The sequence below is a fragment of the Moschus berezovskii genome, chromosome 24 (genome assembly GCF_049115385.1).
Source record: "Moschus berezovskii isolate FMDL1 chromosome 24, NW_MosBer_1.0, whole genome shotgun sequence".
NCBI classification, from domain to species: Eukaryota; Metazoa; Chordata; class Mammalia; order Artiodactyla; family Moschidae; genus Moschus; species Moschus berezovskii.
In genome coordinates, this window is record NC_142483.1 from 36115625 (window position 1) to 36135458 (window position 19834).

Here is a 19834-nt window from a genome sequence, read left to right on the forward strand (position 1 = left end):
CACCATAACCCCAGATACTCTTCTCTCTCTGTAAGAAAATAATGAAATAAGATTGCTCAGTTAAAAAGCTGGCATAGTTTTGCGTATTTCTAATGTCCTTTGCTGGAGATACTAAAACAAAATTATCACAACCTGCATTCCTGGTCATCTTCATCTTTTCCACTTTTCCTTCTTCTGTAGCATATTTCACCTTCCTACAAATGATATGATTCACTTATTCACATGTATTTTCTCCCTGTCTTTCCCTTCTTCTAGAAAAGAAATGAAAAAGACAAGGTTATCGCAAATTCTAGTACAGTCCTGGGAACTGTATGTGTTCACTAAATATTGATTGATTGAGTGAAAAGATCTCACCTTATCCCCCTTGGTTCTCAGAGATAATTTCTATCCTGGCTTCTCTGCTCTAAAATCTGAAAGTTTTCAATTTTTCAGGATTTATACTTGTTAGACTACTTAATAGTAGAGCACTTCAAAGACAAATAATAAACTTCTAAATGCTTTCGCTTTTCCAAATTTAGTGTTTGTAGTTACATGATTTTAATGCACAGAGAACGCCACACTCTGCAAGGGGGGACAAATAGGAAGCTACATGAAAATCTAAAATACTTCATGGACAGAACTCACTGTTCTTGTATTTTCAGTACAATACCAGATGATTTACATATGCAAAAGGACTTATATCAATATGCATGAATATCATTATTTTCAGTCATTTATATCCCACCATGGGAAGGAATGTGTGTTTGTTATTTTTAGCCTTCATGAAATATCCGCATCCTATTTCAAGGGGATTTGGAGATTTTTTTGCTTCTTTGCCATTGACAGTAGCCATTAATGTAATAAAAATAAACACACAAACATAACATATACATTTAAAACAATTACATAAACACAAAATATAAAAACATATTTAGAAACTTTGCTTTATTACTGATCTGTAATGCATACACTGTGGGATTCTTATACAAAATAGTTCTAAGATAAGTCTATCATTGGCATATCCTCTTAATGAGACTTGTCTCTAATTCCCTTTCATGTAGGAATGTTGAAGGTATCACTGCCAAAAATTATTATTTTACAACCTATAGAATTGAAGCTGTAATCTGAGGAGGAAACATAATAATATGCATTGATTCAGTCATTTTCTTGACTATTAAGAGCAGCCATCTGGCTGTTTGTGACGACGATTTAATATTTCTCTGTGTGCGTGCATGTGTGTGTGTGTGTGCGCGCCTGTATATTTGTATGTGTTTGTATTTTCCTGTCTATAGTGTTCATTTATTGTCATTACAGCATCAAGTATAATTTTGTCTCTCAAATCAAGATCAGCTTACAATGACCTTTCTGGTAATATGGTGGTAAAGAGCAAATGAGAAATTTCAGTAAAACTGATAAAGCAATCATCTTTCTTTGAATTTACTTATCAGCCTCAGTCATGCAAGAAATGTTGTTGCTAGATAACATGTAAAAAGATAATAGTTACAAGAGTAAGATATTTTTCAGCTTAGTTTTTAGCTGATATGGCTTATCTGTGTTAAGAGGATTCTGAAGTTATCTGCACTGTATGTTGGAAATTTCTATTTCACTAATGCAGCAGGATAAAGCAATTTGCCATTCAAACACTGGAAGTGCAATTAGCACCAGCCTTGCCAGAGCCTCAGAAGATGCCCAGGGTAATTTGAGGACATGTTCCATGGGCACAAACAGGAAATTGAAAGGAAAGAGAGTTTAAATGTCTTCGTTTTGAGGACTTGTAAAATTACAATGTGTACATACACTAAGAGGTATATGAAAGTCACATAAAAGGGAAAATTATTTGATCTGGCATTTGGAAAATTATTAAAAAGCACAGAAACAGCAGGCTCTAGAAATGATCTTGTTTGCAGGCAACATTTGTTTTTGTTTCCCCACTGGAGAAGTTTTGGATGTTCAATTATAGGCCTCATTGCTTCAGCATTATTTTCAACTGAAATGTCGGAACTTGGAAAAGCATATCTAATGTGCAAATTAAGTTTATTGCTGCTCATTTAGTTGTTTATTCTTTGTGATAGAAGTCTTTATTATACCAGCATGGAGAGTGGCCTATCCATTTTCTCTAGCAGAAGAGGGTGTTCACTAATGTGATTTTACATTTACTAAGAGAAATACTAAGATAGGCAGATAATTGGAGGCTTTGTGGTTTTCCATGGCAGTTTAAAAGATTTGAGGTGTTTAACTCAGCTGTATCTAGAAGCCTGGTTTCCTGAGTAAACCAAAAATACAGTTTCACAGAGGTGACAAGACACAGTGGAATATATCCATTATTTTTAGTGGTTGAATTCTCCAAGTACTGCTAATGTCTTTCCCCAAATGTTTAATTCTACATCCCAATTTTCTGCAAAGAATGAATTAAAAGCTTTAATATAAAGAAGACTTTGACTTAAATTTTTTAATGGAAGTATTTTTAAGGTGAAAAAATATATAGTGAATTTTTACACTGTCTAGATATGAAATTTTCATTCCCCCTCCAATATTGAAAATAATGCCGAGTGAGTTCTTGAGACCTGAATTTCATTAATTTCTTCAAGAATAAAGGAGAAAAAAACCAAAACCATTCATGTAAGGAAACCCAATAATGTCAATAATATTTAGGCCTTCATAACAATTTAGTTCATAGCTTTTTAAAAATCTAGCACATTTATCATTCAAATAAAATTTCCAGGTATGTTAAGCTGCTTTTGGTTCTTTTAAATATATATTATGCATTATAGGATGTACATTGTATATTAATTATAATTAATGAATTGCAAGTTTGCACATTTTTTGATTATTCAAGAAAATTGTCACCAAATCTACTATTGGTTAAAATTTTGCATTGTTTTATTTACTCTTAATAAAAATAGGGAATGTATAGCTTTAGTTTGTGCCAATTAAAGAGGTCAAATAGACGACCATATACCACTTCTTAAGGTGGTGAAAAGCAGAGACTTTGAAATTAGATTTATTGGTTCAATTATGAACTAGCATGAGATCCTAAAGAGTTTGTTTTTGCTGTTATTAATGTTGTATTATTTATCATCATCATTTTTTATCAAGTATATACTCTGCTCCAGGCATTGTCACAGGTCCTTTATGTATGTCATCTCACTGAACCCTAGAACAATACTTTGAAGCAAGTGATCATTAGAGATTGAGGTATGGAGGGTTAAAATTACTTGACAAGGTCCTTATGTTATTGATATTAAGTGGCAGAACTATTTTTATCCTTCTTTTTTATATTCCAGTAAAGTTATATAATAATAATTACATGAGATAATTTCACATGGCATTGTTTAAAGTTCAGAAAAAGATATAGTAATTTGCAGATATTAGTACTTCCCTCTAAATACTTCGTTTTAATTTATTAAATATAGTTCAAAATTTGATTACACTCATTATCATTTAAGTAAACTTTACATATGTAAAGAAACATATAAGTCTTAAGTGTACATTTGCTGAATGTAACCCCAAAGTCTACCAAAATACATTATCAGCTTGCCTGGTTACTCAGACAGTAGGGAATCTGCCTGCAATACTGGAAACCTCGTTTCAGTCTCTGGGCTGGGAAGATCCCCTGGAGAAAGGAATGGCAACCCACCTCAGTATTTTGCCTGCAGAATTCCATGGACAGAGGAGCCTGGCAGGGAAAAACTAAGCAAAGTTGAACCAACAGTGGGTTTAGTCTGTGCAGTAAAAAAAAAAAAAAAAATCTTGAATTTTAAATATCTTTGCCTCCATTTTCCCTCTCAAATTTATTCACATTGTGCCCTAAGTATTTGGTTTACAATTGGAAGTTCAGTCTTTTTTTTCCCATGATTCCATTCTGAGGCTACAGTAGTGAATATACTTCTCTGTTCCTTGGATATTCTATTTCTAAACTAGTACATTGGTCACTTAAGCTCTAGTGCTTTTTTTTTTTTAAGGAAAAATGTGTGTCATTACAATATTAAAAAAAAAAAAAAAAACACCCAGATGCAAGCTTTTCAGCCTATAGATCCTGAATACTCAAAGAAAGAGTTATTAGCAAATTCGTTCAAGTCAAGAAAAGGAATAGGGTAGGAAAGGGGGTGAGGAAGTGCAGAGGGGAAAAATAATCAATGGAATTAATTGACTCTAATTTTCCTCTTCTGGATTTTATTTTCTTACTTCATCTTCCCTAAATCTAACATAGGGCTTCCCAGGTGGCACTCATGGTAAAGAACCTGCCTGCCAGTATAAGAGACAGAGATTCAATCCCTGGGTGGGGAAGATACCCTGGAGGAGGGTATGGCACCCCTCTCCAGTATTCTTGCCTGGAGAATCCATGGACAGAGGAGCCTGGTGGACTACGGTCTATAGGGTCACAAAGAGTTGGACACAACCGAAGCGACTTGGCATGCACGCATGCAAACCTAACATAAACATTCAGAAGGAAACATTTTATATTAGGTCCTGTATCCAGGCAAAATAAAAATTTTCTGATCTCATCTCTTATAAAGCTACAGAACACTTCAACCTGGTGTTTTACTACAACCCAGAATAAAGTTACAGTTGGAGGACTGAGTGAACACTATCTATTTATAGGAAATATAAATATGATCCCATAAATAGTCATTGCCTATTACGTATTAATCGCTTTGAAAGTGAGTTGTTGGCATATTTAATTCATTAAGCAGAATCTACAGTGCATGCTCTTTTTAAACAGATGGAAGGCCCTGTTTTGATTACTTGTTAATACAGAAGATCTGTGTTTACATTTTTTATTACTTTTATATTACTTGCTAGGGAATTTTTCAGTGTTACCTTGCATGATACTTAGACCTGTTTTTTCATTTAGACAAATTTAAGAAAATTACTTTCTCCAGACGGTTCTTCATTTGTTTCTTTTACTCAGGTGTTCAGGGTAGTCTTTTAATATTTGCTCCAAATCATTTAAATATTGAAGTGGAAGATAAATGGGTAATGGTAACTGCAGGGAAACTATAATATATTGACCATGGTTATTTTGTGCATTGGAATTAAGTTATACTCTGCTTGTGGCAGAATACAATATAAATATGAAATGCTGCACATAGATTTTAATCTGAAAAACACGTGTCTGAGCAGACCATTTCGCACTGGCTAAGAGGATATAAAGCAACCAAGCCCTACTGCAAGTATAGGTTCAAAGAGGAAAAGTATATTAAATAAAGATTAAAAAACTCCTCCATTTCTGTCTTGCTAGAGGTGGGGAATTAGACTCCATCACACCAATTTCCTTGTTTGTTTGTTTGTTTTCTCTGTAGGGTTTATTTCAGAGTATTAGCTTTGATTTCCCTGTGCTTGCTTTCCCTAAAGTCAGTAATTTTCTTGTTTGTTTACTTAGTTTTCTATGGACCTGACAACAATTCATTCCTCAATTCTATCTCTACTCTCTTTGATATTGACATGCCTTTCTGTCGGGGAGCCTTGTTGCCTAAGCACCATGCCCTTCTCTTGACACACTTCCTCGTTTGAAGAGTCTGCATCTTCCAATGGATTTTTGAGAAAGAAATCAATAAAAGTGCATTTTTTTTTTGAGATCTTTCATGTTTGAAAAAGTCTTTACACTAAGCTTTCATTTGATTGATGCTTTAATTGGAAACAGAATCCTGGATTGGAAATCATGATTTTTCATAAATTTGGAAATCTTACTCTGCTTTAAAAGCTGAAACCATTGTGATTTCTGACCTGTTGTTTGTGACATCTTTTCTCGCTCTCTCTGTCTAGAAGTCTTTATTTCCCAAGTATCCCACAATTACATGATGATTGGTATAAATTTATTTTCAGCCTTTTTTACAGGGCATTTGGTGCACTTTGTCATCCTGGAAGCTCATAGCTCTTTGGGCCTGGGAAATCTTTCTGAGTAATAATTTACTCCGTTTCTTTTTCTTAAATGCCCATTTATAATAGATTTCCTAGACTGGTAGTCAAGTTTATGAGTGTATGTATGCATGTGTGTATGTATCGACTCATCTATGTGTAGAATTTATTGTACTTTATATATATATTTAGATAGGTATAGTCTATCTACATGCTTATATGTTTATATATATATATTATATATATAAAATGTTCCTATATTCTCACATCCATTTTATAGTTGTTTTTGCTCTACCTTCTAGGATATTTTCTCAACTTTACCTTCCAGATTTTCTTTTGTATTATTGCTTTATTTCAATAAAAATTTCTAAGTGTCTTTTTATTTTCTGGCTATTCTTTTAAATAATATCTTGCTCTTTTCTTCCTTTCCTCTGGAAGTATTGCTTGTAGATTTTTCTCTTTTCTAGTTTGTTTTTTTCTGCAAGGTCTCTCTGTTCCTAAACTACTTTCTTTTCTCTATAAGTCCTATCCTTTATTAAGAGGTGTTTGAAGATACATCGTGGAACTGTTGTCTGTTCATATTTAAATCACTAAAAATCTTACAGAAAGCTCTAATCAAGAGTGGGAATTTTGAATGATTTAACTTCATATTTAGATGATTTGGTCAGGATATTTCTGTGGAGAACCTTAAGAAAAATATTGGAGTATTTTCTCTTTAGGCTCACAGATTCCTAGGACAACTGTCCCTCACTTCCCTTCCAGGTTTCCTGTCGGGAGAGCAAAGGCCAAGCAGAGAGCACTCTCAGAGCTGAACAGGGTTACAACCCACAGATCTCAGCACTCACTGTGTACCTCAGTTCAGTTCAGTTCAGTTGCTCAGTTGTGTCCGACTCTTTGCGACCCCATGAATCACAGCACGCCAGGCCTCCCTGTCCATCACCAACTCCTGAAGTTCACTCAAACTCATGTCCATCGAGTCGGTGATGCCATCCAGCCATCTTATTCTCTGTCGTCCCCTTCTCCTCCTGCCCCCAGTCCCTCTCAGCATCAGAGTCTTTTCCAGTGAGTCAACTCTTCGCATGAGGTGGCCAAAGTATTGGAGTTTCAGCTTTACCATCAGTCCTTCCAATGAACACCCAGGATTGATCTCCTTTTGGACGGACTGGTTGGATCTCCTTGCAGTCCAAGGGACTCTCAAGAGTCTTCTCCAACACCACAGTTCAAAAGCATCAATTATTCGGTGATCAGCTTTCTTCACAGTCCAGCTCTCACATCACTGTGTACATATTTCCTTAATTCCCTTGTTTTCAGTAGGATTTCCCTGACCCTCAACTGGGCTTGGTGATAGGCAGTTCAAAGACCCTCTTTTTTATATTCTTTCAGCAAAATAATTTGCTGGTCTCCTTCTTAGATGGGAAACTATTTTAGAGACCAAATAACATCCTATTCATAAATTCCAAAATGAATGAATACATAAAGACATGCTAAATAAGTTTTCTCCTCTGTCTTCCCACTTCCAGCCTGTGACTGAACTTTATAGTAAGTCAATTAGAAATCATTCAACTTCATTACAGTTTCTCAAATTTTGTCTCCATTCTTGGTCTCTGTTTTGGTGGATTTGTATCCTAGAAAATAAATTTCTTTGACATCATTTATTAGATGTTTATGAAGAACTTGAAATAAATACTATATAATCAGTTATCATTACCACTATATTGTACATCATATTTTTACTGTGATTCTATTTTTCTGATCTGATATTTAGAAAAAGTCAAGTTTTAGCTATGTTTTGCTTAAACAAAATTTATCAAGTAAACTGGAAAGCACAGTTTGGGAGATATGGGTCATGCACTCACCTCTTCCACTTGTACAATAGATTAATTCCTTCTCACGTTCAGGGATATTCTCTCTCTCTCTCTTTCAACCCTCCCTCCCTCTTTCTCCTTCTTTTTCTCCCTCCCCACCCCCTTCTTGTCCCTCTCCCTCACTTTGTCTTTTTCATCTCTATTATCCCCTCCGAGGTATCATTCCCACCACCATACTCACATAATTTAAAAAACAGTCATTATCTGACCATGATTCCCCCTATGGCTACTGCCATATTGGACTTTTCCCCTTTATACCAAAACGAGCAGAGAGGGGAGAAATAAAATGAAGGATGATGAATTTGAAGAAATATTTGCCAGAGATTAAAAAAAAACAAAACAAAACAAAAAAACTTTAAATGACAGCAGTCATCTATTCTGGAAATCATATAAGCCTTACTAGGATAAACACAAGGAAAAGTTAAATAAGCACATAGTAGTGAAGTGTTCTTGCCTGGAGAATCCCAGGGACGGGGGAGCCTGGTGGGCTTCCATCTATGGGGTCACACAGAGTCGGACACGACTGAAGTGACTTAGCAGCAGCAGCAGTGAAACCAAAGGTGAGAAAAAATCATTCCAATTAAAAAAAAAATAGCAAAGACATTGACAGTTAACATAACAAGAGAATTAAATGACTCAAGAAGATAGCAGAAAGACCTTTTTAACCATCTTTCAGATGACACAATAAATTCTATTCCAAGAAAAGATATCCTCTTTAATGAAGACAAAACAGAGATGCTTTCACACAAACAAAATCTCAGAAAATCCATCAAAATATCTTCAGAAAAGAACATAATTGGAAGAAGAAATTAAAAACGATGGGAAGAGTTAATATGTTCATATGAGAATAATTGAGATTCTGAGGAATTAGAAAGAGGATCCAAATTAAAAGTTTTAATTTCTAGTCTTCACAAGTTAACTAATAAGAGAGAATACCAGAGAATTTCATCACCTGTTTTAAGTGCTATTTATATACTAGTTTCATTTATATTGGTATCTTAGCAACATTTTCAATAATGTCATAGACAAGTAAAGGCAGAATCACATATTTACAGAGGGAGAAAGATTTGGTGATTTTCTTAAGATAATGTCAGTGTTTTGAGAGCAGTTGATAATTTCAGAACCACGTGAGCCATTATTATTCTGAACAATGTCACTGAAAGACTATTACTCACAGATGGAGATTTTCACTGAGTTAAATCTACAAAGGAAACAAATAAATAGTGACCCAAAGTAATATTTCCTACATGCTCAGAAAAGACCAATACATGATGGATTGCATCCCTGGCTTGTAAAAATATACCTGCGGATCATGATATGTAATAGTATGTTTTGCCATTCATATAGGAACAAGCCACACTTATATTTAAAGAAATCATGCTAAACAATTCTGGAGTACTTTGATGATAGTTTTCATGTCTCCTGAGATGCTCTTAAGATGTTTTCTGGAAATGTCACTGTCTATTTTGACAATGTGAATTTGAGTAAAGTTCATCAAAAGCATTATGGATTTTATTAAGTCTTTTTTTACACTTCTTAAGGGTAGGATTGTTATATCAAGCTACTTTCATATGATACAAATCTCATTGAAATAGATTGAAAAGAGTAAATATTAACATTCTGTTATTTCATGAATTCTTCATTAACTCATGCCATTCATACTTAAAATAACCTTCAAAAAATGGTCAGTCATCACTCTTAAAGCTGAATGGAAAAGGTGCCTCCCTATTCTGTATGTAAATATTCATTATCCTCATCATTTTCTTTCTGTCTTTCTTTTATTGTTACTGGAAATTAGAAACGTGCAAAAAAGTAAAGAAGTTAGTATAAGGAACACCATGTACTCATGAATCAGGGTTGATCATTATCAACTCATATCCAACTTTCCGTTTCGTTCAGTCGCTCAGTCCTGTCCGACTCTTTGCGACCCCGTGGACTGTAGCCTACCAGGTTTCTCTGTCCGTGGGATTCTCCAGGCAAGAATACTGAAGTGGGTTACCATTTCCTTCTCCAGGGGATCTTCCTGACCCAGGGATCGAACCCGGGTCTCCCGCATTGGAGGCGGACGCTTTAACCTCTGAGCCACCAGGGAAGCCATATCCAACTTTGGTTCACCTATATCCTCACCTACTTTCCCCAAATCCACTCATTATCTCAAGGCAAATCATAAACATTATAATTCCATTTATAAATATTGCAGAATATATTTTAAATAAGAGGATCTTTTTTGCATAACAATAAACCAATTTTCTCATCTTAAATATTAACAATTACTCCAAAAATTTTTCAGAGTTAAATTTTACATGATTTTCTCATAAATATATATTTATATATGCATTAGGCATGCTAAATATACATACATATATATGTATACATATACATGTATATGTCTGTGTATTTTAACTCTCTTTAACCATTAAAGTCATATTTCCAAACTTTATTTCTTAGAATTCTTTATATTTCAAGATATATTAAGAGGTGATGCATGAATTAAAATGTTCCTTATCTAGTAAGTGCAGGAAATCTAGAATTAAATAAAATTTAAAAAGATTCTTTAATGCAGGAATATTCAGAGCTTTTAATATGCTAAAATGTACTACAAAATGCTAAAAGCAAACAAAGTAAACAGAATTAATTATAGTTGAATAGCCTGAGAAGTTCATCTTGGTTTATTTTTGAAGCATCACTTATCATAACATTTTACTGGATATGATTTTCCCCTGAAACCAAAGCATTGGTGGCTTTATGACAATATAGTTTACATAGTTCGGACTTTTCTAAAATAGAAAATTCAGGTTCAATTTTCAAAACCTAAGGCAATATTTCTCAAAGCATGGACCTGGACTGACCACATCAAAATCAACTGAAGAAGCAACCTGTTAAAAATCCATTTCGAGATTCTCCCTGCAACCCTGCTGAATCAGTAATTCTTGTGAAAGCAGAGAAATTCACATTTTGAACATAGTCTCCAGGAAATTCATGCTAAATTTTTAAACTATTAAAGCAGAATTTCTATAAATACTTAAGGAATAGGCAAGAAAAATATAATTATGTGAAATGAAAAGGAATAACTGTTCCCTTATTTTGTTTCAGAGAAAGAGCCTTAAAGAATTTCAAAGTTTCACAAATGATTAGAGTCTAGCACAGTCAACATCCTTGCTTTTTAATTCATTATAATTCAGGCCCTAATTATCTCACTTTTCCACAAACACCAAGAAGTATTTCAGTGTTAATAATGAGCTTCAGTTTACTGCACCTACTCTACCAGAATGTATGCGTTTCCAGGAAAAGAGTATACTAGAAGTGTGTATGTAAATCCCTCCACTCCACCAGAGTGATTTGAATAGCTTTAAATTTTTTTTCTCCAGTGTTAGTTTCTTAAGAAGCTAAAGTGTATGCAAAGGAGGAGTCTGAACTTGTTAATGAACTAAAGCTACTCCTTGTTCTTTCCCTAAAATAGCATAAAAATTGTGTCTGTTTCTTCTGCTCGAGAACCATTCTTCCATTCTCTGCAAGTGTGACTTTGTCTCTGCGGAATATTCACTTCTAGTTCAGAGATAGAACTGTAGCGGTTGCAGAAGGGAGCTCTTTAGATAGCAATTAACAGCCTTGTGGGTGTTGGAGAGCCACCTACACAGGATTAGGGCAGGTCTGCATGTGGTGTGAGGACAGAATACAGTAGTTTTAAGTGTTCTTGTCCATGCTCCCCTCACCCCCGCAGGAGGGTACTCACAGGGAAACCGTGCTCAGATAATCATGCATTCCCTGTTTTGGATAACAAGTCTGCCTACATAGAACCTTCTTCTTTTAAATATAATCCCTTTTTTTTTTTTTCACCCTACAGAAACTGGTATGTCTCTATGCCATTTATTCCCTCTGTTTTGTACTTCTAAGGCTTCTCATTTTATCAGCAATTTTTTAACAGGGCATCCAGGGCTGGTTTCAGCATTGTGCAGCCCAGTCACACAGGATCCCGTGCTGAGTTTTGCTTCATGTTTGGTCTAATGCTCTACAGTCGCTATCTTGAAATCCTTGATCACTTTGTTTCTGAACTTGTACTTTGTAAGTGAAAAGTCTACAGGGACAATGGAGCATGCACATGAGCAGAGGAGATATGCTGGGTAGAAGCACAAACAAGTTTTTATGGCTCAGCAGCAGCTGCTTGTGCACAAACGGGCTCAGGAGTGAGCACCATGCAGGCAATGTTCATGCACAACTGGTGGTATCACGTACACCCATGAGCTGAGGACCAGAGGAGGGTGGCACATCAGGACCTGGGGCCAAATTGATAAAGCTGATGATGGCAGCAGCTGTAGAAACATCAGAGGATGACAGCAAGGGCTTCAAGGGAGCAAGGGAAAGAGAAAGTAGTCAATGTCAAGATCCACGGTGAGAGGTCAGCTACCCCATCTGTCCTCAGAGGATGTCAAATGTCATTTGTACAAATATTAACTCTTCAGCCCGAGCACCAGGACAGAATCTGTCAGGGCCAAGCCAGTAAATTTTGTCAGTAAAGTATTATGAAGCAAAAGCCTACATACGGACATTGCAATAAAGCATATCAAAGTTACATGAATTTTTCAAAGTTTAGCATACATGATTTTCATAATGTGTGCAACACTAGAAAGCTAATATCCAGAGGCTTTAGAAATATATATTCAAATTTAAATATTAGTTTACCCAGTGGGAAAAATACTACTTTTATATGAAGCTTCAGGTAAACCAACTATTAATGAGTGTTTCTTCATAATTGAAGATACAGCAGTAGAACGCCTAAACATTTTGGATTATACATAAACCATTAACCACTTTCAGTTTCTGGTGAAACCTTCACAAGTTACAGGATGTGTCCAAAGAATATGTTTCACTGTTTAAATTAACATCTAAAATTAAATCCAAACTTAAGCAGAATGGATTTGTATGAAGAGTTAAATCTTTTTAGAGAAAAATTATTCCTTGAGAATCAATATTTTTAGACATTCTAAGATTCAGCATTTCTAAATAATTCATCAGAAGTTTATTCCAACATTGTCACACCTGTAAAATACTCTCGAGTTCTATAACAAGTTCATCAACAGAAACGTGACTGCAAATTTTAAAAGAAACATTTCAGAAAGCATTTGTTATTTTATATTTGCCATGAGCAGTTGATGTCAATCACTTGAAAATAAAATTATTAAAAATGTAAATTCTGATGACCTGATAAATAGATTTACAGAAAAGTGAGAAAACTCTCATGATTAATCAGGATTTAACTTTATTACTAAAGTATTATTATTTAATGCATTATATAAAATTGAAGCAAAAATATATTTTTTGCAATTTGTATGCTTATGTTGTTACTCATGTATTACTGTTACTCTGTTAAATTTTATAGGTAATACATATATTATTTTTAAAGCAAAGTTCTCCATATTTAGCAAAATGCTTTTACCCTATTTAAAAAAAAATCCAAATATTATGTAGCTGTCCCTAAGAACATCTAAAGCTTACATTTTGAGACTATTATAATTTCCAATTTCACTTCTTGTTCACTCTCCAACACTGCTTTCTAGCAAAACGGCTGCCTTGTATTCACAGGCTATATTTGTTCTTTACACAGACTTTTTGTAAATGCTCCTGCCTGCATAGTGAATAAAGTTACTTCTTCCTGCCAATTATGTTTACTTAGCTAACTCCTATTTGCCTTCTTTGTGTGTGTACTCAGTCATGTCCAATCCTTTGTTATCCCAAGAATACTACAGTGTGTTGCCATTTCCTACTTCAGGAGATCTTCCTCACACTAAGATTGAACCTTGAGCAGGCAGATTCTTTCCACTGCACTACCTGGAAATCCATTTGCCTTTTACTGTGAACTAAAGCAGCTTTTTCTTAATAAAATGATCCTTCAGCATTCACTATTTTAATAGAATTATATGGCACTTATCACAGTTATAGGGCTTTCCTGGTGGTTCAGATAGTAAAGAATCTGTCTGCAATGCAGGAGACCCCAGTTCAATCCCTGGGTTAGGAAACTCCCCTTGAAAAGGGAATGGTTACCCACACCAGTATTCTTGCCTGGAGAATCCCATGGAGAGAGGAGCCTGGTAGGCTATAGTCCATAGGATCACAAGGAGTTGGACGCAACTCTGAGTAACTAACTTTCTCACTTTTCATCATAGTTATAGCTATGTATTTCTGAGTATGATTTAATATCAGCTTGTTGCTTTAGATATAAACCTCTGTGAAGGCACTCATTGATCATTTTTATTTGGTGCTTTTATTCCTGTTGTTGTTCAGTCACTCAGCCATGCCCAGCTCTTTGCACCCCATGGAGTACAGCACACCAGGCTTCCCTGTCCTTCACCATCTCCTGGAGGTTGCTCAAACTCATGTCCATTGAGTTGGTGCTGCCATACAACCATCTTATCCTCTGTTGTTCCCTTCTCCTGCCTTCAATCTTTCCCAGCATCAGGGTCTTTTCTAATGAGTCATGTCTTCACATCAGGTGGCCAAAGTATTGGAGCTTCAGCTTCAACATCAGTCCTTCCAATGAATATTCAGGGCTGATTTTCTTTAGGGTTGACTGGTTTGATCTTCTTGCAGACCAAGGAACTCTCAAGAGTCTTCTCCAAAATCACAGTTCAAAAGCAGCAATTCTTCAGTGCTCAGCCTTCTTTATAGTCCAACTTTCACATACACACATGACTACTGGAAAAGAGTATTTGACTCTATGGATCATTGTTGACAAAGTGATTTCTCTGCTTTTTATTATGCTATCTAGGTTTGTCATAACTTTTCTTCCAAGGAGCAAGTGTCTTTAATTTCATGGCTCTGGTCACCATCCGCAGTGATTTTGGTGTCCAAGAAAATACAGTTTGTCACTGTTTCCATTGTTTCCCCATCTATTTGCCATGAAGTGATGAGAACAGATGCCATGATCTTAGTTTTTTTAATGTTTCATTGTATTTCCTTTACTTAGAAGACAGCTGGGATTTGGTGGTTGCTCAATAAATATTACTTAATAAGTGAATTAAATAGTGAAAATATGTGAACATTGTAATAAATTATTTCTTATTCATGAAGTTTTAGTTATCATTGCTATACTTCTGGTGAGCTATGTATATAGGGAATGATTTGTCTAATTTTCTCACTTTGCAGTGCCATAATTAGAAGGAGAGGCTTTCATTTTTAATGTTTGAAAATTATTTTTAATTGCATGATCTAAAACTTTAAATCAGAGCAGTTTTATTATACCAGCACATTGAATTATCTACCTCATCCTCCTATGAGTGTAAATAGATGTTAGTGAAATATTTATTTTTAAATATACTATAAGAAGGAAAATATTTCCTAGTTTTAAAAAGTATTATTGAAACCATGATATAGTTTATCTTTTCTTTGTGGGATACCCGTGAAGAAGGCTTGGGATTAAGAATGGATTTAGCCCTAAAAATCATTCTAGAAATGTTTTCCCAGAAATAATTAGAATAAAAAGTGTATGCATCTAATATAATAATGGAACGAGTATCTTTAAAATATAAAAATAGGAAGATGCATATGATGTAGATTGGGTTAGATTTTCCTCCATCATATTTGGAAAATATAATATGTGTTTTTATTTTTCCATGATTCTTTTATGTGTACCTTAAAGCCTATGATTATTTCTTCCTACTTTTTTATTATTAAGAAAACAATCACAACTTTTAAAATATTAGAACAATACTTAAACATTCTATTTATAAAATACAGTGGCAAATTCATCGTATGAACATACACATTCAACTTCAATGCTACTTTGGTTTCTTGAGCAATACAGAGAAGCCAGAAAGAAAGGAAAGATTTTAGCCTACCTCCTATAAGGTTAAATTTTATCTTATGAGTGATCTTTAGAGAAAGAGATTTTCCAGGGTCCTAATTTCACTTTTCTTTAAAACTGTTTTGAAACTTCATGTACAATATTTTTAAAATATAATTTGCCAAAATTCCTAATTCTTAGATATTAACCCCTTAGAATATATTTTACTTTGGTAAGATAGTGCATATCTACATGCAAATGTGTGTCCAAGTTCTTTTTTTTTTTTTTCTTTATGGTTATTGAGTTGCCATTTTTGTAAATTCTTAGTGCTCTAAAATCAAAACTATGTAGTTTGGTATAAAATGTGTAAAAAATGATATCACTAAGAGTCTGTTTTAACCACAGAAATATAGGATTCCTGAGTCCAACTGGAAATCTGTTTGTGTCCTTTCAAATTGTCCTTTGAAACTGGTCAATGACATGATAGAACTTGTAGAGCAAGGATTGATATTGTGATGCATATTTCTAGAAGCAAATATTTTTATGATAGATATGTAACTCTAAAATTAAAAAAGCTGGATGAAAAATAAAACAGTTACCTCTTTCCTATTCATGTTGCACTTTTATCTAAAATGGAAACTTTTTTATTATGACTATGTCAGAAATAGAATAAATATGTAGTATTCACATTGGCAAATATAAACTTATGATTATAAATCTTAATATGAGCTATTGTAATTATGAACTTAGGAACACAATTTGTTTCTAGTATATGAAATTAACTGAATAATTAGAGTTGTAACCATTTTGTGGGTTACAAGGTTTTGCCTGGAATTTCAGAATGAAATAATAATAAAAATGGTGTAGTGCACTCTCTATGACGTGAATGTTGTCTTTTGAGGTCCCTGGTTTCTACTTATTTTAATATTAAGTATAAATGAGAATATGTCTTGAATTTTCTTTCAAGTAATAGGCTATATTGAATAATGTAGAAATATCTGAAAAGTGGGAATATAATTTTCCTTATTGACTATAGTAGAGCTTCATGTTGTACTTATATAATTTCAAACAATAGCACAACCATTCAAAATATGCATTTTATAGCCATATACTATCATTTTATAAGCTTTTAAAACAATAATTTTTTTCTCAACAGAGAGGACTGTTATTACCGTTCCACCTTCCAAAATGGATGTTACAGTTGGCGAGAGTATAGTCCTACCCTGCCAGGTGTCCCATGACCCCTCCATTGAAGTTGTATTTGTATGGTCTTTCAATGGAGATGTCATAGACTTTAAAAAAGGAGTGGCTCATTTTGAGAGGATTGGAGGAGTAAGTTGCTGAAATTTTTAAGTGCTTAATAAAGTAAATCAAGCCTTTTACATGAATCAACATTGTTCATAATTATTGTCCCCATATTTATTTGCATGGATAATCACTCACTGTCTGTTTACAAAGCTGCATCTGTTTTTGTTTTATTTTCTTTTATGTCTCTCATAGAAATGTTTGTGTTCTAGATGCAGTTATAATAAAGGGGGTAATAAAAGGGATCAAGTATGAAAAACTATAATGATACTGGTATATCTCCTAATTTCAGAGGTGCCTCATATTTCATATTTATCCAGCTTAAAAAAAAATGAGACTTGCTGGGTGTCATTATGCTTTTATCCCTTTTTCCCTTTCTATCTACAGGAATCTGTTGGGGATTTGATGATAAGGAATATTCAGTTAAATCATTCAGGAAAATATCTATGCACAGTAAAAACAACACTAGAAAGTTTATCTGCTGACGGTGATATCATTGTGAGAGGTAAGCAAAGATGTTGAAAATAGATGAGAGCACTGTTTATTCACAATCAAAGACATTAGTATGTACATGGTAGATTTTTGAGTAACCACATTATGATAAACCAGTAAAATAAATAGCACAATTTTTTTTTTCCTGAACTCCAAGACCCCAGGGTGTGACTATAGATATGAACATTGAATTGAGTAGGTTTTGTTTCTTTATAAGGAATGATCAGACTTAGCTAGCAGTATTGGTCCCTAAAACTTAGATATGCTTTCTATTCATAATAAACCACTCTTCTTTTTGAAGTACTCCATATCAGTTGCATTTCTTTGAGTTAGCTTTCGAGAGAGGAATGGGTGAGAATGGTTCTCAGTTTTTGAGATTAGCTCTCTATCGGATGATATTCAACCATCCCATGACTGGCATTTTCTAATCTTCAAAGGAAGCATTTCTAAATTAATCTCTCACCATGTAAGCTGAATTAATAGGGTTTTTATCACAAGTAATGTGCTAAAATACATTATGTTCAATATTTTATTTTCTAAGCATGACAGATCAAATATCCTTGTCCCAAATCCACAAATTTAGTAATTTCTAATATAGTCATCATAAAACATATTTTTCAAGGTCCCCCAGGGCCCCCAGAGGATGTAAGAGTGAAACATATTTCCAGTGCTACTTGTCAACTAAGTTGGAGACCAGGCTCAGATAATAACAGCCCCATTCAAATATTTAGTATTCAGGCTCGGACACCATTCTCTGTGGGTTGGCAGGCTGTTTCTACAGGTAAGTGATGCATGATTTTGGATGACTTTCTAAAACAAATATTTTGTTTTGTTTTGATTAAATAGTTGATCTTTTTAATTAGTGCCAATTTAGTTGCCTAAAGCATAACCTTCTTTTCAGTTCCAGAAATTCTCAATGGTAAGACATTCAATGCAACAGTGGTTGGTTTGAATCCTTGGGTTGAATATGAATTTCGTGTAGTTGCTGGGAACAGCATTGGGATTGGAGAACCAAGCAAGCCATCAGAATTATTAAGAACCAAAGCATCAGGTAAGATATCAATGTCTTCTAAAGATGAAGACGATTGTTTATGATATAGTTCCTAAAGATGAAAAGTGAGAAGTCATGCATCATTTTTGGTCCACAATCAGGAGCAGTAAACCAGTGGCTCTTATTTTACACTTTTATGTGCAATGTTTATTTTCTCCCAAAAAGTGAATTCAAAACAAGATGATTAGGAAGGCATGTCAAAAATAAAAATTTTTCAAAAGCTGTCCTCTCATCTTATCTATTTTCTAGCCAAAATCCAATAGAGAATCTGTAGATTTGTAAATGTAAATAAGTTACCACTTGTTTCATTAAATACTGTAGCTAGCCAAGAATTAACTAAGACTGTTGGTGCAGTCAGCCACACATTTCCATTTATTTTTCAACTCTGACCTAGCTTTGCAGCTTCAATGAGTGATAGCATAAATTTTTCCACATGCAAATGAGGTGAATGTTAAACTCATTGAACAGAAGTGCTAATTGAGCATCAAGTGGCTTGCTGAATAGCAGAATACAAGTAGAACCTGACTCAGAAATCACACCTTCTTAAACTCTTTTCAGTGGATACTCTTTGTTCCACTCAAACTTTCACACCCAAGATAACATTTGATCATCTCAATGAATGTAGCCAAAAAAGTTCATATTTGTATCCAGTCACCTATGAAGGATCATGGCTTCCCTGGTGGCTCAGAGGTTAAAGCGTCTGCCTCCAATGCGGGAGACCTGGGTTCGATCCCTGGGTCAGGAAGATCCCCTGGAGAAGGAGACGGTAACCCACTCCAGTATTCTTGCCTGGAGAATCCCATGGACGGAGAAGCCTGGTAGGCTACAGTCCACGGGGTCGCAAAGAGTCGGACACGACTGAGCGACAGAATGGAATGGAATGGAATGAAGGATCATGCTGCTACTGACTTGGTTTAACACACACAAACTACTTCCAAAAAAGTGTTCTCAATGGTCAGATGTCAATAAATCATTTTTTAAACAAAAGGTAATGTTAGTCATTTTATTATAGGACTGGGGCTGGAAAATAATATATTTGATAGTGATATCATAAATTAAATCATTCTAAAAAAATTTAGAGCTAAGAGGTGAGTCTTTAATAGAAGAAAAGGAAGACCAGGATGTAGCTGATGATCTTGGACAGTCAGTATTAGAAACCAGACACCCAGACTTAAGCTCCAGCATTCACCATAACAGTAGTCAATAACCTAAATGAGAAAAGGCCTGACATAGTGAAATGTCTAAACATAGAAATTCCCAAGCCCTATCATAGAACAACCTTATATAAATCTACACATGGGCCTCATGACTCTGGATACTAGCTTGTTTAGATTGTTCAAAGTTGATTTGTATTATGGTAGCTCTGGGCAGTGTTGATGCTGACTCGAAAGGTTTACAATAAAGTTTTTAATGTCACTTTCTGTTAACCACTGATACTCTCATTTCAGTAGCATAATGAAACTTGGTATTTACGATGATTTTCCTGGATCTCCAAATCATACTGAA

At 34.6% G+C, this 19834-nt stretch overlaps 1 protein-coding gene across 1 annotated transcript in view; it reads left to right on the forward strand.

Moving 5' to 3' along the window:
* Positions 1-19834, forward strand: part of CNTN6 (contactin 6) — a 195912-nt gene that overhangs the window by 150117 nt on the left and 25961 nt on the right. Inside the window, 4 exon segments of the mRNA XM_055413365.2 lie at positions 16637-16812; positions 17173-17290; positions 17900-18058; positions 18179-18328. Coding sequence (XP_055269340.2) covers positions 16637-16812; positions 17173-17290; positions 17900-18058; positions 18179-18328 — 603 coding nt within the window.